This window comes from Trifolium pratense, linkage group LG1 (genome assembly GCF_020283565.1).
Source record: "Trifolium pratense cultivar HEN17-A07 linkage group LG1, ARS_RC_1.1, whole genome shotgun sequence".
NCBI lineage: Eukaryota > Viridiplantae > Streptophyta > Magnoliopsida > Fabales > Fabaceae > Trifolium > Trifolium pratense.
This window is the reverse complement of record NC_060059.1, coordinates 34,550,899-34,573,111: the sequence shown is the minus strand read 5'-3', so window position 1 is coordinate 34,573,111 and position 22,213 is coordinate 34,550,899. Positions and strand designations below refer to the sequence as shown.

The following is a 22,213-nucleotide window of genomic DNA, read 5'->3' as shown; positions in this document are numbered from 1 at the left end:
CAACAAGCACACTTTTGAAATATAAAGCAATTGCTGGATAGAAAAATTTTCCTTATATCCCTACATTTAACCATTTACCCCAACATATTTTAAAATATCCTCATTCTACCCTTATTTTACTACAATATATGTTATCATTTTTTACTTTGTCATTTTTTTACTTTTCCGATAATTTTTTTGGAAAGTTGTACACCCCTTCAAAACAGTGTGATGGTGTATTGTTCGTCGTCTCCGTGTAGCGTTGTTTGTTTTTTTTGTCTAAGTGTAGTGTTTATGTTCAAATTAATAGATTAACTTCAATTTAGTGTGCAGATTCAATCAATAAGTCTATGTTACATATTCAAATGCATAGGTATTAGGTATTGTGTACCCCTATAAAATATACGAATGTGAGACTCAAAGTTGTTAAAATCTCGTTTTAAATCGTAAACTTTATGGATTTTACGTTTTTAGGTATGATTTTCGTGTTAAATTAAATCTAAAATAGTTTTGAGTAAAATTGCAAGTCAAAACGAGTTTACACAATTTAACTCTGTAAAATTGATAAAATCATTTAAACTCGTATAAATCATTTAAACTCACATGTTTTTACCTACTTGAACGTTTTTAAGCTAAAGTAATATTTACAAAGAGCATAAATCTGTTTAAAAATACATATAATATCATACGAGTAATAAATAATTAGAAGGGTAATACTTTTTTACACGCATGAATATTTTAATAAGATTCATTATTCAATCTATATATATATATATATATATATATATATATATATATATATATCAAGTATATCAATTATTCAATTATCTTAAAAGTAAATTTTTGCTTATAGCAGCCAACAGGAAACAAAGGAAAAAAAAGAAAAATATACAAAAATATACGAAAATTTGTGAGAGACGAAACATATAAGTAATTATATTTTGATAAAATAATAGAATATTACAAAATTTTATGCAATTATTCAAATATAATAAGTTATTATTTAATAAATAGTAGATACATAAATGTAATAGGGGTTTCGTAAAAATAAAATAATAGGGTTAAAATTTACGATACAATAAGTTTATATTTCAATCATTTTAAATCACGACATGCATGATTTAAAGAGTCATACTTAATACATGAAAAAAAAAAGTGATATTATTCTTTACAAGATATATTGTGGTTATATTTTTTTTTTACGGTTATATAATTGTTGGTGCCATTTGTTGGGAAAATCAAAACTTTTCAACATGTATATTTTCAATCAATACCAACAATATTTGTTCAAAACTTTTCAACATGTATATTTTCAATCAATACCAACAATATGTGTTATTGAAATTCATGATATAGTCATATTTAATTCATGAGAATGAGAGAAAATCAATTGAATGTGAATTATCTAATATTTAAAATAAATTTTTGGATTTAAAATTAATAATATTTTTTTTTATATTTTCTTTAATTAATATTCATAACACTTACATTTTTAGATTAAAAATAATATTATTAATTTCAGATTAAGTTAAAAATTAAATAAGTTATATATATAATTTTAATATGAAGTAAACTATATGATTTAACGAGCCGAGTTTACATTCCAATTCCACCTAAACTAAACGAGTTAAGTAAAAACTCGATTCTGACAACCTTGGTGAGACCACGAGATAGTTTATGCATTATTGTTAACGATGTACACCGGATCCTCTAACGTTGAAGCGGGAAACTCCGGATAACTTTAGCTTCCTATTTGCCATCGGATAAATCCAACACCCCATAAATCGCCACGTGGCATACTCTTTAGTAGTGAAAAAAAAGCTTGAATATCTTCAATGGAACGAACGAACCTGTAGTAACTCTCCTCCGTTTCCGTCGCCGCCGCGCCCTGCTTCTGCCGACGTTTCGACTCCGTCTCGCCGCCACACAGCTGTGGCCTCTACTCTGATAAGTGCCGATAGCACTCTCTCTAATTAATGCTGCGACTTGCACTGCGAAGAGTTTCATCATCATCATCATCATCATCTTCTTCTTCTTCTACAGCCACCGTCGTTAATTCTTCTTCTCGGTTCATTACCGGTTCGGCTTCTAAACCAAGCCTATCAATATGGAGGCGAAAGAAAGAATTGGGTAAAGAAGGTCTCATCATTACCAAAGAACTCAAGAGACTCCAATCCGACCCGGTTCGTCTCGACCGGTTTGTCCGGTCCAATGTTTCTCGCTTGCTCAAGTCTGATCTTGTCTCTGTCCTTTTTGAATTCCAAAGACAGGACAATGTCTTTCTCTCCATCAAGGTTAAGTTCTTTCTCTTTTGATTGTGTAGGTGTTATTGTTTATGGTAATATGTATATGAATGTTACGTTGTGTGGTGGTTTATGAGAAGGTTAAGTGATGGGTTTCATGAAACTTTTGTGTTTACCTTAGAAGATTTATGGTCTGTTTGGATTAGCTTATTAAAAATAACTTATGCAAATAAATAAGCTTTTATGTTAACTCATAAGTTCTCACTACCAAAAATTGTATCTTCATAAGCTGTTTTTTCATAAACTACACTGACAAGCTTATGAATAATACATAAAAGATTTTTATTTGCATAAGCTCAAAAAAATAAGTCAATCCAAACGGACCCTTAGAAACTTTCAGCGTAGGTTAAAACTTAAAAATAGCTATCTGCGTAAGTTTACCAAGGATTTAGTGAAAATATGACACCTAATTAGCTTACACTTAAATATTTTTTCACAGAATTAACTCTTTTTGAAGTCCAGGACAACATAGCTATCTGCAACTATACGCATTACTTTTTTTGTGGAATAAAAATATGTTAGCTATGTGTGTGTGTGAACCAAGTTCGGTCGATAAATGAATTATGCATATCAGGTTGCATCACTCGGATAATTTAGTTTTCATACAAATCCCCTTTGAGATACTTTTGATGTGAAATATTATATTGCAATGTGTAGTTCTGGGTGATGACATGAACTTACTAACTACACTCATTGAGATGGTAATATCTGGTCGCATCACAATGAGAATTTAATTTTCACACAACTCGTTTTTTCGAAAGGGAGCCTTAGTGCAATAGTTGAAGGTGCTGCTCTATGAGGCACAAATACAATATTGTTTCTATATTGTTGTAACTGTGTATGTTTGTATCTGATCGAATAGAGTAGGGGTAGGGAAGTTTTGGATATTCAATTCCAGTTTAGTAGTTATTGGGGAGGGGGTAGGCTCTCAAACGCCACAATCTGTCAATTATTTTTCATTCCAATCCTCTAGAACATCACCATTTTGACGAAAACCTTAGACTAATATGTTACAGGTTCCAACACAATCACTATTTTAGGCGAATAGTACCACTGTACCAGCCTGTAAACAAGATCCTACATATGATTCGGTTCAAGAAGTTGTAGGAGTGTTTAGGGAATCAATAGAGGGTGGAACATAAATAGCAGCAAGAGAATATGACTTTAAAGAGTAAACTCTTGCGAGATCACTACCTCTTTCCATACATAAGTGAGTTAAATAACATGTAAACTCTCTTTTACATGAACTTGACTAGATTGAGAAACTTTCAATTAAGTCAATTCTATAGTAAGTTTATTACCCTATATGTATACATGGTTTTTGCCTCAAAGTTTACAGTGTTGGTTGATGTTATTTGGTACATGGTTCAAATAGCTTATGTTTTTAGAATTATTTTTTGGTATTGCTAACAGCTAACAAGTGTCCTAAGGGCGTTATTTAAGGTTTTCAAACAAAGTAATAAATCAAAACACAATAAAGAAAGGACTGCAAAAGCTAAAACTTTATTCAATTTTTGGTGTTAGCTTTGATTTAGCTAATTGATCTAAAATTTTGAAATGCATTGATTGTTTATTGGCAAATTTTTCCTTTTTCAGTTGTATGATATAGTGCGCAAGGAAATATGGTACCGGCCGGACATGTTCTTTTATAGGGACATGCTTATGATGCTTGCAAGAAACAGAAGGGTGGATGAAACAAAAAGGGTTTGGGATGATTTGAAAAGAGAGGGAGTTTTATTTGATCAGCATACATTTGGAGACATTATTCGAGCCTATCTGGATAGTGGAATGCCCTCAGAAGCCATGGACATATATGAAGAAATGAGACAATCTCCTGAACCACCTCTCTCATTGCCTTTCCGCGTAATATTAAAAGGACTCATTCCATATCCCGAATTAAGAGAGAAAATAAAAGATGACTTTTTAGAGACTTTCCCGGATATGATCATCTATGACCCTCCTGAGGACTTGTTTGACGATCACGAGAAGCACAAGGATGGAGCTGATAGTGAAATTTATTGAGTCCACGTTGGATCTTAATACCCCTCCTTACTTAAGAACTGGACGTTTGGAGCATGAACAAATATGAGTTATTTTGGCTCAATAACAAATTTAAATTAGACTCTGATACCATATTTGAATTTGAGCAAAGCTAGCTTTGATGCCTCCGACACCATTATATGCACTATGCTGTAAAAAATTATTGACAGAGATAATTAAGTTTGCAGCATATTTTTATATACTGATGCAGACTGATGTCATGCGATGTTGAAACCTGGTAGCTGCTGTTTCGAGTAACCTCAGTGTTCTGTTTTCCATTCGATGTTCCAATCCTGCCTCTCTCATCATTGTACTTGAACCATTACAGTATGAATGAATATTGATAATTTATCATGGGAGAATAAAGATTTTCTTGTGGTTAATTTATCATGGCAGGAAGGCTTATTTACACTTAGGTGATCCCTATTGTTATCATTATAGAGATGTCCGTGAGAACACATTGCATGTATTACGTGACTGTCATGTAACTATGGGAATGTAGCTAAATATTCTAAGTGTTTAAAGTAGACAAATTTTCTTTGACAGTAATCTTTATGATTGGATTAACTTGAATCTAAAGAAGAATGTTAGTTATTTGTGGTTTTTCAAAGTATGCAGGTTACGGAACATATTTGGCAGAATTATGGGGAGAGTTTTTGAAGTTAGCTTAGTCTCGTGGATACAAACGAGTTTCATGGGGATTCAAAAGTGAAGGTTCATAATTTGAACTCCAAAAACATTTGGATTGTTGCCAGTAGTATATTGATCCAAAACAGTGTGAAGATGCTGAAATTAGATTGGGAGATTAGAGTGTCATTCTTATCGTGAAGTAAATCACTATGCAGATGCGTTGGCAAATTTGGGATATAGTGATTTTTATTAGATAATATCGAAATTTCTACTTCTCGTTTGATTAGTTTGTAAATTTTTTCTCTGGGCTCCGGTCCTTTTTCATTCCAAAAAATAATACTTTTGATATAAATCTTAACAATTTAATCTAATGTTACATAGTAGCTGATTATAAATATGTTTTTAATTTCGGTTTAAAAATGCTTCTCCTAGTAGATGCAAGTGTTGTGCGGATAATATTATTTGAAAAGATATGCATGCATTTGAAAAATAATTGAATGTCTTTAAAAACTCAAAATTGTAAAACCTTGTTTTGATTCAACACTGGAAATATCTTTCATAACTTTTCAATGTTTGCAACATAATTTCAAGTCATTATCAAATAATGAAGTTTCCAATGTTAAACAATTGATAAACTTCATCATATATGCTATAACTTAAATTTTCTATCAAGAGGCAAGCAAAAAATTTGGTGCCCATAAAAATGAGGCTATGTTCGATCAAACCTTGAGAACATGCTCAGGATTGCCACTACTACCAATGTATACGAGGAATATAAACATCAGCCTAAAGGCTAAATCGCGTCTACATAACTAAAGAAGAGCCTATCAGATTATTTACATTATGAAATTATTACAATGAACACTAACTCTCATCAAGACTTCATCAATCACCTAGTAGGCAAAGCGGCTGTCTCATGCCAAGCTCCAGTTTAAGTGCAGGAAATTGCTCCAGATCATGGGAAGCACTTAATATTTTCTGCTCACAATCAGGTTAAAAAAATTGGAAGTTAAATTAATGTCATAATTTAAAAGAAATAGCATTATAAAAGATCAATTGAAGTATAGTATAAACAAGTTCAGCTGGCAAAATTTCTTTGTGAGCATTGAGACTTGAAATTAAAGGCCACATTAATGTAGAAGCTACAATACATACATGCACTATCAAAAGTAAGATACTACTTCCGGAACAATAATTTGAACAGAAGCAGCAAATGTTGGCACAAAACAAACTACAAATAACAATGAATTTCTGTCCTCAACGTGTACTGTTGTAGTCCAAATTCCAACCCATGATTGAGATTAAAAATTCCCTTACCTTACAATATATGTACTTATAAATTCTAAGTTGGGAACACAAAAAAAAAATTAAACCAAAATGTAAGAACTTAAAAGCAGATCAAAGTGCAACGCTAACAAACCCTTTTTAGGGGTTAACCGGAGGACAAACTTTAATGCATGATCACAATCCCAATAATAAATAGTGACCAGGGGTTGAATTTTGCTGCATAGAAGATTATAGCGAATCTTAATTGCAGAAAATTGTTGTGGTAAGAATAAGCCATTTTAGAAAATGTGAGTCGCCAAGATAAGAAACCAGTGTTATGGACAAAGGGATATGAATCTTTTGTTCACTTTTGTTTCGGGGGGGAATTGTGTGATAGCATGTATATCAAAGCAATAAAAATGAGATATTTAAGATGATTATTAACTGGACAAACTATGGCATTAAAAGTAACAAATCACCATATAAACAATTACCAAACAACTATAAATAACTCAAATTTACCAGTGCAGCAACGTGTGCGTCTTGTAAAATATTCCCATCCACTTCCAATCTGGTAATGGGAAACTCGGGAAGATGTCCAGATTGTTTCTTGCCAAGCAAGTCACCAGGTCCACGTAATAATAGGTCCATATTAGCGAGATGAAAGCCATCTGATGATTGCTCCAATATTTTCAGACGATTAAGGGCAGTGACAGTTGATGCTATCAATATACATTTTGATAGCCTTGTTCCTCGTCCAACTCGGCCCCTGAGTTGGTGTAATTGGGCCATTCCAAACCTCTCAGAATTCATTACAACCATCATTGATGCATCTGGAACATCAACACCAATTTCAATTACTTGAGTGGCAAGTAGTATATTCAATTCTCCAGTTCTGAACTTCCCTAATGTTTCTTCTTTTTCATCACTTTTCATTCTCCCATGTAATAAGCCACAATTGTATCCTGGAAACCGGTTTGAGATAACTTCGAGATCTGCAGAAGCAGCACGGAGCTGAGGTAACTGCTCCGAAAGTTCAATAATTGGGTAGACAAGATAAACTTTTCCCCCATCTTCCAACTCATCCATCATCATCTGTCAAAAACACACATTTTTACATCAACACATGGGAAAAAAAATAACAATCCTTCTAATCTTATCAACTTAGAACACATCTGAGGTTGATTGAGAGCCAAGTGATTGACAGAATATGATTATAAAATAATGGATACATATCACTATGTATTACATATTTACATGTCTGTTATATAAGGCTGATATATTAAAGATTTGGTCAAAATGGTAAAAGAGAAATATAAAATATATAATTCCCTGATTGGGTCCAAATATTTGTGATGCAAAATGACACCTTTATACTAGAGCTGTTGATATGAAATGTGTCTATAAAACTCAACAGAGCTATAAATGAAATAAGTTACAACTACTGTATTCACTATACTATACAACATCACATACTATTTTTTTTAAGTAGGAATTGAACTCGGTACACCGGAGTTTATAACACTCACACACACTGCACATCAATCACTAGTGCTTGACCCCGGTGGTATGTATATATACATTTAATGGAATCCTGCATAAAAAATCAGATTATGTGTGGGTGCTAGAAATGCTTCATCTTCATCTCAAGTATATATCATTGGCATGTCAAGGCATATTATTAAGTCTCATCATCTAGATTTCAATGTTTAAATTATCAAATTATGTTCAATTACCAAAAAAAGAAGAAAATTACACACCAATGACTGTGCAGATAAAAATATTATCGATATATAATCGAAGAACATTTTAATAGGATTGTCACCTTGTAGACATCCTCGAATCCTTCGTCACTTCCTTCAATGGTATATGTTTGAACAGGAATTCTTCCTGGTGGTAAGTCGGTTATCTGTGATGGGAAAAGAGTAAGCATTTACAGCAGCAAATAATTTATAAGTACTAAATTGTGAAAATTAGTAACAATAAACCTCGTGAAATGATTACAAAAATTTGTTAAAGTCTGTTTTCTCTTTTATATATATATATATATATATATATATATATATATATATTGTACTGATGATAAAATCACAAATGAAATGTCAGGAAAGACAGAAAAACAGATGAAACCATCCAACATAATAACTTATGTTAATATTAGTCTTAGAAACTACATATATAAAAACCATCAAATCCAACCATCTTAAAATTTGGACATGACCTAACTTAACCCCACAAAAATGGCTTATAAGGTGAGGACGCTCAACACACCCCCTCTTGTTCAAACCTGGGAATGAGAAGTGTGGACTAACGTATGCAGGTGGAATAACAGGGATCTCAAAACACTCCCTCATGCCTAAGATAAAACATCCAGAGCATGGAGAAATGCATGCTGAATAATAAAGATCTAGGATAGATTCTAATACCATGTTAGAATTTGGACTTGGAGCCTAACTCAATCCCGCAAAATCAGCTTATAAAGTGAGGACTGTCCAAGCCTTATAAGCACTACCTAGGCGATATCTCTAGTCGAAGTGGATTCTCAACATACACATTGAATAATTCAAACTTATTCAAGCGAAAGGGGCACAGAAACAGAGGGAAGACTTGCATTAGAATAATGAACAGGAAAAATCACGTACCTGTGTCAGTGACATATCACCATATAAAGCAAGCGCAAGTGACCTTGGGATGGGAGTAGCAGACATGGCAAGAACATGAGGAGCCATATAGTCATCACTCTTTGAGGACCCGTCTGTAATAGCATCTTCCATACTCGGAATTGAAGATTTATAAAACAACTGAGAAAAATATGGAGACGACGATCATAATATTATCAAATAAAATCAGATAAAAAGGAAAAAAGAGCAATCAAGAGTAGACATCAGTTTGGCAATAAGAAACACGAGCCTTATGCAAGACTCTATTCAGTAGATATAATTTAAAATCAATAATGTGAATGTTTGCCTCTATAAGCATCATAAACTGGAGCTAAAGTAGTTGGGAACTTGGGATTAGTTAGGTTGGTTTCTCAAGAAACAATCTTCTCAAAATAGAATGACCAGCAATCTCTACTATATAGTTAAATCCCTCAACTAACCCGTATCTACCAAGGTCTGAATAAGGCACCCCCTAATAGGACTATAGGAGTATTGACAGCTGTACAATTGATCACTTCAGTTAGTTCCAATATAGCCATTACCCAATGCATACTTTTCTCTACAAAAACATCTAACATTCTCGGACTAAGAGCTACCTCGAGACCAAGGAATTATTTAAGTCTTCTGTAGTATTCGGTCTGAAAATGATTGATTAACTGACATATTCCCTGATGACCGTTATGTGTAATAACTGTCAGATTTTATATTGGGCCTAACTCATCCTTACAAAACCGGCTTGTAAGGTGAGGACTTGCTTATAAACACTACACAGGCCATATCTCTTAGCAATGTGGGACTAAATCCACCCCTTCACACCCAACACAATGAAGGTGTTGGAGGCTGCAATGAAGGCAACTCAAATGCCGCAATTAGGCAGATGGGGGCGGACCGCAATGAAGGCGGAATATCCAACAATAACGATATCATCCCATAAACCACAATACATAACGATATCATCCCATGCATAAACTACATCATAAACACAATTTCCCATTTGAAGAATGTCAATAGAAAGCTGGATGATCAGATTCACACCAAATTCCTATATAATACTAAGCTTCCTATAAAAACACAAGGAAACTGTCTTGAACCAAAAACTCAATGGCATAAATTGATGCATATAGCTGACCACATTTAGTGGCACAATATTTGGTTGTCGTGTTATTTGGCTGTGGATGTGTCCATAATGTAACCATATTAAAATCCTGACCAAAGAGATGTGAACCACCTTACTGTTAAATCTTCCTCTTTGAATCACACCAAAGCGATGCTGCTCATCCACCACAGCAATACGTAAGGCTGAGAACTCCACACTTGCTGCTATCAAACTGTGGGTTCCAATGACCATTGAAATTTCTCCGGTCTGGATACCCTGCAACATCATATCTTGAATACATATAAGAATTTCATATAGGTGCAAGAAAAGATTAACCAGATAGTTCTAACACTAAAATATAAATAATCATACATTGCGAATAATCCGCGATTGTTTTAGTGGGGTTGAACCAGTGAGTAAAGCAACAGTCGGCTTGAACTTGACCTCGTCCAAGGTTTCAAGCAAGGTCAGCAAGTGTTCATAATGCTGGATTGCAAGCAACTCAGTTGGAACCATGAAAGCAGCCTAATAATTAGATAAGAGTAACAATTATTAATATGTATTAAATGTCAAAACTTTCTAAGAAGCATAAAAATCCAAATGAAAAGCGTGGTTATGATATCCTATACATCTGATAGGCCCAATGGACAAAGTCTATAGAAGGATCATTGGAAGAGGAAACAGGGAGGAAGGGGGAATAACAAATGGCAGTATAGGAGAGGAGGGGCGAGGATTGAGGTGCCATGACGAGTGGGATGGGTATGTTTGAGGAGTGTAACCGAATGGGAGGGCATGAAGAATTGAGTAGTATCAGGTGGGTTGGACAGATAAGAAGGGATTGTGTTTTTTTCAGCTTGGTTTATCAATTGTTAATATTACAATTTTGTAAGTAGCCAGGTTCCATTCCATTGTCAATTATCTGTTCTATAGTTCTGTATTAAATTATCTATATCTGTTTGGTTCCTATAAATATTCACCACTTTAATGACACAAATGAAGGGAATAAATTGCCAGACTAACAGCATGCAAAATTAAAAGGGTGAGTATGAAATACCTGATAGCCAGAGCCAATAACCTCCATGCATGCAAGAAAAGCAACAATAGTTTTCCCACATCCAACATCACCCTGAAAATGTCACCAGATTGTATCAGATGAGAATATGTCATGTTCATCTATTAACTACAAGAGATCAATGAAAAACTTTAATAAGAAAGTATCCCCAAAAAATCGAAAAAAGCACATTGCTGTGAATTAGAAGTGTGTGAGTAGTTTTAATATTATGGTGATTTTTACTTCAGCAACATCATTGAGGTGTAGGTATGTTTTATTGATGATTCCTTTTGGGAGGAGGATCTTTTAGAATCCAATCCCTTAGGAACTTTCACTTTTATCTTAATCATATTATTCTTAATCGCCAAAGAAACAAAAAAGGTTGGTTATTCTAATCCAGAAGATTATCTTGAAAGGTTTGAAGTTTAGACTTAGGAGCTATTCTTAGAATCCACACATGGAAGTTGTTGGAAACACTTTAATTGAATCGGTATTTGCATATGCTTAAGGGGCTTGTTCCATATCACCTGATTTCTAGCATTACTTTTTCTATTGTTAGTACATACAGGAAGCAAGAAGCGGATGGGAGGGATAATGTATAGATATGGCAATAGTAAAACAGTATCAACATAAGAAAATCAAAACCTGCAGTAGCCGATTCATTGGAACTGGCCTTTTTAAATCCCAAATAATTTCTGAAATAGCTTGCTGTTGACCAGGAGTAAGAGTATAGGGAAGGAGATCCAAAACCTTCTTGGTGAGACAGGACCATTCCTCTGTACACACGGTGTTATTTTCTGGTCTTTTACACTTATCTAGCAATCCATCTTTTTCTATTTGTGTACCAAGACCTTCGAGCATTTGGAATAATCGTCCTAACTGACAAAAGGCAATAGAGACAGAGTTAGGTTAAATTAAAAAAGAAGATTTAAGTCTTTAATTATAACAAAGAAACATGATAGAGTGCAATATAAAATTGGTCAAAATTTCAAACAATTACTGCACATGCCAAATATACAATTCACCAGAAGTGTAATTTCAAAGCATTGGGAACTCCCCAACATCGAAGAAAAATTTATGATCAATTGCATCTAAGATTATGTTAAACAAAAACAAATAACCAAAGCATACAAAAGATGTGTTTGGATAAATCAACAAAAATCAGCCTGTAAAGTGAGGAATGTTTCCCACTTATAAAAGCTTTTTCAACAAAAGCAATTCCAAACTTAGCAACTACATGATGAGTTAAACATTGACTAGTAACAATAACCGAAGCATACAAAAGATGTGTTTGGATAAATAGTTTGATTGAATGAACAGCTGCTCATTCATAAGCATAGTTGTCAATCCCAAATAGCTTAGTTTTTTTTTTACGGCCACAAAGAGGGACCACGAAACCTGCGACTTCTGGCCAGATTTGTGTTTCCTTCTTAATCTCTTAAGTACTTGTATTTTATGAGATAATCACAAATAAGTTCTAAATAAGCTCTTCCAAACACCTCTTAAACAGCAGTTGTTAACAGTGAAGTAAAAAGATACAATCCATACCAAGAACAATGGTCATTAGTCACTTTCACATAGCTAAAAGAAATTACTTTATATATCACATTATGTACCAACAGATAGCTAAAAGAAATTACTTTATATATGACATCATGTACCCAATGGTAGCAAAATAAGAAGAAAAGGGTTTCGAAATGTCCACAGATGATAGAGTAAACTAAATGTGATATGAAACGGTAGCCTCACCTGCAGGTAAAAAAATTCATCAAATATAAGTCGCTTGCGGGCCAGATCAGCGTCACTAATATCCTTTGGTTTGTGAATTCCAAAATATGCCTGTATTTTTAGCATTAAAGAATTTAAAATTTCAGTTAAAGTATGCAGAAGCAGATGACAATAAAGATTCAGGCAACATGAATGAGTCAGTAAGCTTTTCTTGGGCATAGAGACCATATCATATATTGAAAAAGTGGAAAATAGAGACAAGAAGATGATGCAACCATGTGACTCAATTACACAATTGAATCCATTTTATGCAATAAATACAAATAAATATAGTTGACTATTCCTATTTTTTTTTTGTAACAGTTGACTATTCCTATATAATATGCCTAATAATTTTAAAGATCCTAATTAAAGTGAAAAAAATATAAAATAAATCCTAAAATAACATTTGGGATACTCTAAAATAGTTCAAGATATATATATACCCACAATTAAAAAGTCAATAGAAAACAAAAAAAAACTAGCTCAAACAAAAACAATGGCTGGATAGAAACATCAGGATGCTGGAAAAGCAGGTGGCACAAACGTATATCACACACAATAATTAAAGTTTATACAGTATAGTATGTGACAAGGTCAGGTTTCATATGGCAGGTTTCATCAATAGAATATATAGTTCTAAAAGAGATACTTACATCATGAAGAGTTAAGAGTCCAAACTCCTCTGTGATATCTTTAGGAATTGGATCAACATTGACAGGCAAGACATGTAAAGCTCTAGAAGAAATAAAACAATATATTTAATACATTGTTATAAGATTTGAAAGGAATTTATTGAACATTATTACTTGATGACAATAGTATAGCCATTATATACATTAGAATAATGTACATAATAATTGCAAACCTAAATTTACAAGAATTAATCTCTCTTGGTCTCCTAATACAGAAATACAATTTTACAAATAAAAAAGGAAATAATGGTAAAAAATATTATGAGCTAATCACACAACACTCACCCTCAAGCCATTAAATGAATATCTATCATTTCCTACTTGCCAATAAAACCTCAATAAGACTACAAGTCCCTCGGTTAATACATCTACCATGAAAGGACATGATGAGGACCTCATGAGTATCAATATTTTAATTAATGATTGTTAGTTTCTTTTAATTTTAAATTGTAATAGTTTTAGCTTTATTTTAATTAAATGGTGTAAGTCCAATATGGGCCTAGAATGGTGCAGTTATGGCCCATGTAGATTTAGGGTTTTGCTTTAAATAGACATTTGTAATCTTATTTGAAAAAGAAGTTTGGAATGAAATAGAATTTCTCCCATGAGAAATGTGAGTGAGCTAGGTCTCCTCTTTTAAGTTCTTGGATTAGAACTTGTTTGAATCTTATCAATGGCTTCCTTACCATTGTGGCGATTCCTCTTGGCTTATGAATCTTCGTGATTGTGGCGCCTTCTTCACCATCTCCTTCCTCAAATTCATCTTTGTTTGTTTCTTTTCCCCTTTCATTTGCTACTTTGCTTCAAGAATCACTTGATGAGATCATTCATTGTATGTGGAAGCTACTCCGTCCACATCAGGACATGAGCAGATGATATAAGGTCATTAGCTTAATTTTCCTTGATAAAATGTCAGTCTATCTCAATATGCCGCTGCCAAGGATTTGCGTATACAGAGTCTCCCATATTGGAAGCTATATACCAACTTTGAAAGGAATGTACTAGATATTATTTGTTGATGGTAATACCACATACATTATTTACATTATATATAGCAAATGTGCATAACACCAAGATATCATAAGATATTTTCCTTCTTTTTTCTATAGAATATCTTCATATCTTTTAAATATTACACACACACATATATATAGTGAGAAAGGGCGTGATAGTGAGAGGGTTTAATTTTAGCCATTAGATTATGATATACTGTTGGGATTTAATTGTTTTTTAAGTGAGTCACGTGACTCTTGGTTTGCTACTAACAGATCAGTTCGTCCCTACCTTTTCGTTTCCTTCTCTGCCAACGTTGTTCTTGTTCTCCATAAATATTAAAAAATAAACCGGGAGACACCATTTATGCTTTGCAAAGGTTGTCATTGCTAATGATAATTCCACAAGAGTCGTTCTATTTCCATACTGTAACTTCTCCTGCACTCAAAGCTAATAAACTACTGAAAATTAATAATAACCCTCACCCTGTAACCTTCTTGATATGTTGTAGTTCTTCATAATTGGTAATATTCTTCTTCATAAATTAATTTAGGTCAAATTGATTCCTGATAAGAAGTCCTACGTCGGTTGCGAGATGGCCTGAATGTGTGTTTATAAGTGAGGCAATCCTCACCTTACAAGCCGGTTTTGTCAGGATGAGTTAGGCCCAACTCTCAATTCTAAGATGGTATAAAAGCCTCTCCACGATCCACTGGGCCACCTGCTATCAGGTTTCCGCTATCGGGCCACCCACCATTTATATCCGCGCACCAAGCCTAATAGTGCTGGGCGCGAGGGGATGTGTTAATTAGTCCCACATCGATTGTGAGATGGCCTGAATGTGTGTTTATAAGTGAGGGCAATCCTCACCTTACAAGCCGGTTTTGTAAGGATGAGTTAGGCTCAACTCTCAATTCTAAGAATTCATATTAAATTTCAATTTTTGGGAACCTCCATGCACTTTGCAGCAAACCAGCAAAAGATGAGACACCAAAAAATTGTATCACTAACAAAGAAAAGGTACTCATCCCTAAACAAATCAAATATGAAAACCCCAAAAAACCCAATTTATGAGATCAATCCACCGCCAGACCAGTAAGGGTTGATATTAGAAAGGGTTGTACAACACAAAAGTAAACATGCTTCGCAAATCAAACACATATCCAAGCTGTTTTTAAATAAGACTACAAGGGATGAAATCAATGATTCAAAATCGAGTTGCGTCACAAGCAAAGAGAGAAGACCCAAACAAAGATGGTTGTAGTCAGCACGAGAGAATGGACTGTTGTCGGTCGAGGCACAAAAACAGGAGCGACAACAAGTCAGTGGCGGATGAGATGATAGTGTGCTAGATCTGTGAGAGGTGCTGGCTGAAGGATCGTCGATGGTGGTTTTAGTGGGAGAATAGAAAACGTCAAAACAAGCCTTTAGATTGGAACTTTTTGCCAAAACCAAAACAAGGGAGACGCATGTGAGTGACTTAAATAAAGCTTTTAATCTCCACCGTCCAGGGACGGATCCAGAAATCAAGTAGACGGGGGGCCGAATTATTTTATAATTTTTTTTGTCAAGTAGTATATTGGCTAGATTTTCACCTTTTAACATAAAATAGTGGGTGTACCAAGGTTCGAACCACAGTTCCTACATATTGCATGCAATGTCTCAGCCAAATAAGCTAGGCTCGTGGGGACAATTATTTTATAATTTATTTTAGAGAAAATAGGACATGCGCTGTTCATATAAAATCTTTTATATTGATGTCCAATGGCCATTTATTTTTGTGTAAAAAAAGTCTTACCATTTACTTTTATTATAAATTAAAGTAAAATAAATATTGTCTGACTTTTCATGTTATTATTTTTTCTCTAAAGAATCAAAAAATAGTACTTATTTTAACATAAGAAAAAGAAGACATTGCCACATTGGCCCACTGTGTAATTGGTAAGCAACTGTATGAAACTGAAAACAAGCAGCAAGCATAACTTATTAGCTTATATTATATGAAATCCATAATAATCCTAATGTGTATTTTATGGAAGTTGATGAAGAGAGAGGGGCCAGGGCCATGCCTGCTCTCCCTTTAACCCGTCACTGCCACCGTCTATTTGATCCAAAGGTGGACAAGAGTTCCTCTCACTCTCACATAAGAGACCCCTTTCTCACTAGATATGCCTCCGAAGTATATTATATAGTTTGAAACCAATTAACCAATCAAGTAGTTAATTGAGTAGCTACTCATGGACAGTTCCTAAACTAGAAACTATTTCACTAAAGAATAATTTTACAAATATGATTGTGACTCGCAAGAATTTGGAAGCACAAACCTTGCAATAATGTCCCGAAGAAATGCTGGCTTTATACCCCCTTTTGAAGGGTAGATACAATATGGTCTCTCTTTAGCACAAAGGGATGAATCTTTTCCATCTTCAAGCACATCAATATTATATTCTCTCATCTCGTAGTGGTCTTTAGCATACATAGTCCTAACCTACTTCAAAAAACAAAACTTATGTACAGTCTTACAAAATTCTTAGATTGAAACAGAATATTTACATATAACTTGAGAAGGGGAGGGGGGACACAAAGCTAACTCAATCACATAAATACAATAAGAATTATAAGAATTTTAAACATCGAACAAGTTAGAATACCTTCAAAATATTTTACAAGGAGAGACTGCCTAATAGATTAACATAATTTATGTTCAACAATAACAACCAAGCCTTATCTAGTGAAGTGGGGTCGGCAGATTAACATAATTTACGTTACTAGGGATAATTGTGCTTCCTTAATTTTAGGGACCTTATTCTAAGGGATTTTATCTTTTATGGTTAAAGGATGCTGGTTATTAACTTTGGTATTTTGGGATGTATTCCCTTGGAATGATTAACTGGTAAGAGCCCCACTAATGTTGGGATGAAATCTCTTAACTTTGGGAAGCATCGGCATATTTTAGGTGAAAAAATCGTATTTAATTTTATCAACATTCCCAAAATTAACTGCTTGGGAAAATAAAAATAAACTAAATGAGACTTCATATGTGTAGAAAGAGACGTGAAAAGACAGCAATGTTGGGATGCAACTAAACATAGCTCAAAAAAAAAAAAACTAAACATGGCTCAAACTCAGTCTCACATCAAGAATGGAATGCAGTTGCCTACTTCACATAGTTCATTTGTGTCGAAGGGCTGTCATTGCCTTCAACACTCATATTTAGGCTAGCAGTACAACAAAAGATAAAATCAATTTATCCACTTGAAAATTTGCAGTACAACATAAAAATGGGTTGGGGAAGGGAAGTAAAATAAACTCACCTTGCCACTCACACATGCTATACCTCCCACTTGATACTTGTTTGCAATACTATTAAGGAAAGGTTTAAAAGTAAAACGTGTGCCACGGAAAAATCTCTTCAAATGCAAATAAATTGTCTTCTTTTGCCCAACTTTTCCGGTGACACGCTCAATAGCTGATTCCTCATCTAAAATCTGACAACTAACAATCACCTCAAGAAATGAAAATGAACAACTAGCTTTAACACCCCTGCAGCAAAAATACTAAAATTTATCAACATAAGGTATGATAAATCACCCTGTTTTAAAAGATATTACCAAAAAGTAATTTTACACATGGTGACATCCACATCAAAGCCCAATAATGTCATGAACCAACTATCCCAACAAAGCTATTAAAGAAAGTCACATGAACAGCTTTATTATATCACTAATACACCCTCACACAAACCCTTGGAGCTTGAAGCATAGAAAATTTGCTACCTCATTTTTACCTTGTGCTTAAATTAAATCATTATAAAGAATAAAGTGGCAAGGATCAATTGCTTAACCACTTGTTCAAGGAGGCTCCAAAAGAAAAGTTTACAAGCATGTATGAACAGTAGAAGAGTGCACATGCCAAAAGTAAAGGATACAAGCATGTATAAACCTGGTTAACAAATGATACGTAGGATACCTTGAAGATAAGACTTGTCCAACAAAGATCAAATACTGCCCATCATCAATTTTAGCATGTGCATTCTGTAGATTGGCATATGATCGTGGAAAATGGTGCAGCAATTTCCGTAACTACATGTAAAGAATCAGATTAATGTGGAATCCAAGCCATCTTTTTAAATCTGAAAATCCAAAGAACTACACATTTTCCAAAAGACCACAGTTTTTGGTACCCACCGTGTGAAGCCCACAGTTATCTAGTTGCTCGTATTGCTTCTTGGTTAATCCAGGTAAGCATTTAACAGATTTGTCGAGAAATAACTCATTAAGTGTAAGGTTTGATTGTGACGGCAGCCCAGCTTTCTTTGGAGAATCCTCCCTAGTAACTTGATCCAATTTTTCTTCATATATTGAAGATACTGATTGAGGGCTTACAGGACAAGGAAAAGAATCATCTTTTCTTAAAGCCAAAGATGTTACACTAGTGTGATTAACATGCAAAGAAGGCAATGCTTCAGAGACAGTATTTTGCACCTCCCTTACCTCTGAAAAATCATATAAATGCTGTTCAAAATCTTTGGTTGCCGAAATGCTATTTGTTTCAGAACATGTTGTGGTCCCATCATACAAATCCACTTTAGGGGCACTACCAAAAGTAATTGATGGAAACATCTTACATATCAAGGAGATGTCAAAATCATCTACTCCATCTTTCAGATTCATTTTAGATTCCATTTCACCGCTTCTATTTCCAATTAGGCCAGGGATGTTATGATCCATAAGAGCAAATACCTGCAAGTAAAATGAATTTCAATCAATGTTACCTTATATGGGCAGTTATAAGCATTTAATAAAGAAATACCAAAATATTTTGAATCTGCTTAAACATTCAAAGCAGTCTGCTATAAAAAATAATGTAATATTATATACAAGATTGATAAAAGAATGAGGAGGTGAACAGAATAGGCATGTCAACTTCCAATGACAGGTCATGCCATAACACATTTGAGAAGCACAATCAATCTGCTATAAGCTGCAATGGGGCCAAGCTTACTATAAATACTCAATTTTCATCCTTGAATCACAACTCCTACACTATTATTGAATCTGAAGTCAAGTACAATATCAGTCTCTATGCAGATTAGGAGGCAATCCTGGTCTAAACTAGAATACTTACTAACCAGGTAGAATAGAAAAAACCACAGACAACTTAAATCCTATGCTAATATAGAGGTCGTGTTGTTTTTCTTCATGTATTCATACAAGAACTTGAGTACGGAACAACAAAACAAAAGCCTTTTCCCACTTAATGGGGTCAACTATATGGCTCAACAACAACAACATCATAATATCCTATTGTAAATTACGAACAATGACAAATCTTCCATTTAAGTATTGAAAATAGAAGTATTGTCTAAGGATAAGCTAAGCAAGTATTGTCATTCAATCCTAGTATAATGCTTGTATCCTATTTACGACTTTGAAATATATCTTTTTTTTGGCAAGGAATTAGAGTGCAAAATCATCACATGATAATCAAGACATCCGAACTATGTTGAATTTTGAAATAATATCAGAAATATTTTCTATAAATCGCTACAAAGTAATTAAAAAATAAAAATAGGAAGCTGAAATCACTTCAAACTTTCATCCATTCATCATACACAACAAAAAAACTCCATCCAAACTAACAGACTCCACTATACAAAACATTTATTTACCTTCTTACGTGACTTTAACCCACTATTTACACCATGTTGGTCTATTTCCACAAACTTCTTATCTGTACATTTATGTGTTGTCCGGTAACACATTTTCGAAAATCTAAAAGGGAGAAAATTACAACACCTGAAACGAAACAACCAAAACATCAAACCCACGTATTTGTCCTTAATTTTCACCATCCTCACATACATCATGATAAGCCTAATCATGATGAAATAATGGCTTATTTGAGCTTATCTATTGACATAAGTTTTGTGAGACTGTTTGGCAGAACTTATAAAAACAGCTTATGACATTTTCCATAAGCTTTTTTTAGCTTATATGTATAAGTTCTACGAGATAACTTATGAAAGCAGCTTATACCATATACAGAAATAATTTAATTTTATCTGATGCTATAAAATGCAATAGTAAGCTTATCCATAAGCGCTTATTATGATAAGTGTTTGTGCTATAATCTGCAAATAAGTTGTTTATCCAAACAGGACCTCAGGGCATGTTTGGATTTGACTTATTTTTGAACTTATGAAAATAGCTTATGCAAATAAATAAAGTTTTAAATTAATTCATAAGTTTTCACTAACAAAAATTGTATCTTTATAAGTTGTTTTCAAACTACCTTGAAAAGCTTATAATAATACATAAAAGCTTACTTATTTGCATAATTGTTTCGCATAAGCTCAAAAATAAGCCAATTTAAACGGACCCTAAGAAGAATATGCAATATACCTCATTTTTCTGTTGAAAAGTTTTGAATATCCACTCTTCCTTTGAAATGCTACAACACTTCTCAATTGCTTGCAACTTATACACTGAAAAGACTGAAGAGCCACTTCAGAAAATAGGAAAAACAACGAAATGAAGAGGGCAAGTATGTAAAACACCATCTTGTCCAAATTCAGCAGCATGATTTAACAATCTAGGTCAAATAATAGTAATAAAGAAGAACAGAGGTTGGTTGAGAGATTAATTACCATTGCAATGCTGTTGTTTCCGTCGAAAGTGCTGCTGCGGCGGTGAGGTGGTGTCGGACGCGGTGGTGGAAGGTGGTGAGACAGTGAGTGAATCAGAGACGAAGAGAGTGTTTATTGGTCAGAGGATAGTTTCATCATTTTTGTGTGGGGTTTTTTGTGCGGGGAAAATCTAACTCATTTTCTAGTGAAATATAGGGTTATGTTTGTTTCAGATTTACAAAAATAGATTTTTTATTTGTATTTTTAAAAAGAAATTTTCTAAAATCGATTTTTAAAATATTATAAATTTTTTTATATTTGTTTTTCCTAATTTAAAATACTAGTTTTGATATCATATAACATAAACATACATTATTAAAGATCAAAACATAGTCAAAATCACAATTATTTCAAAATGTTGTATTTGACAAATGATTTTTATGAAAATCTATTTGAGTTAAAATTAAGTGATTTTTCGAAATTTTGATATCCAAAAAAAGTTTCAATAAAATGAACAAATACCTAAAATCACATTTTAAGAATAACTATTCAAACCAAATTTTTATTTGAAGCTTTTATAAAAAGTTTCTTTGTAAATTTTTTTTACACAAAATTATGTAACACTACAAGAATCTATTTTAAAAAAATCTATAAGCCCATAATATTTTTATATGGCTTACATATATTTTTACTTCCTATGTTCAAATAGTGCTTAATTAATTTTAGTATTTTATGTTACCAATAATTTTAGTATTTTATTGTAACCAAAAATAATTTTAGTATTTTATAATATTATGATTTATAAAAATAGTGCTTATTTATCTACTGGAGAAATAGTGCTTATTTTAAAAAATATAAATTGATAAAAATAAATACTTTTAATCTTTAAAATAAATATAAAATGAAAATAGTAATTGAAAATTTGCGATTTTGTAGGACTAAAAAACATGTTTAAGCTTTTATATAAAAATGTAAGGGTTAAAATAGGTTTTTTTTTCTCTAAAAAAATAATAAATATTGATTTTAATTCCTATAAATTTAAGCGAGTGTTTTCGTCCTCCCAAAATTTTGCTTTGTATTTTTTGGCCCTAATAACTCATTTAAT

General features: G+C 33.3%; 2 protein-coding genes across 4 annotated transcripts; one reads left to right on the top strand and one right to left on the bottom strand.

Annotated features, from left to right (window-relative positions):
* The first annotated feature begins 1,832 nt into the window (after window positions 1-1,832).
* LOC123903032 (pentatricopeptide repeat-containing protein At1g62350) lies at window positions 1,833-5,143 on the top strand. Its single transcript, XM_045952891.1, has 2 exons — window positions 1,833-2,273; window positions 3,879-5,143. The coding sequence occupies exons 1-2, from the start codon at window positions 1,956-1,958 to the stop codon at window positions 4,302-4,304; spliced, it is 744 nt and encodes a 247-aa protein (XP_045808847.1). The 5' UTR covers window positions 1,833-1,955; the 3' UTR covers window positions 4,305-5,143.
* A 381-nt stretch (window positions 5,144-5,524) lies between these two features.
* On the bottom strand, window positions 5,525-21,303 carry LOC123912749 (ATP-dependent DNA helicase homolog RECG, chloroplastic). Of its 3 annotated transcripts, none has more exons than XM_045963312.1 (17): window positions 21,130-21,303; window positions 20,885-20,976; window positions 20,152-20,278; window positions 18,668-19,222; window positions 18,450-18,562; window positions 17,795-18,023; window positions 16,805-16,968; window positions 13,449-13,530; window positions 12,775-12,864; window positions 11,671-11,904; window positions 11,029-11,100; window positions 10,347-10,499; window positions 10,107-10,250; window positions 8,861-9,019; window positions 8,044-8,127; window positions 6,741-7,313; window positions 5,525-5,930 (listed from the first exon to the last, which is right to left on the bottom strand). In XM_045963312.1, the coding sequence occupies exons 1-17, from the start codon at window positions 21,130-21,132 to the stop codon at window positions 5,838-5,840; spliced, it is 2,967 nt and encodes a 988-aa protein (XP_045819268.1). In that variant the 5' UTR covers window positions 21,133-21,303; the 3' UTR covers window positions 5,525-5,837. The 3 variants fall into 3 exon arrangements, with proteins under 3 accessions (XP_045819268.1, XP_045819285.1, XP_045819277.1); XM_045963329.1 differs by having other exon boundaries at window positions 20,885-20,987; window positions 21,130-21,285; XM_045963321.1 differs by having other exon boundaries at window positions 20,885-20,967; window positions 21,130-21,285.
* Between the last annotated feature and the right edge of the window lie 910 nt (window positions 21,304-22,213).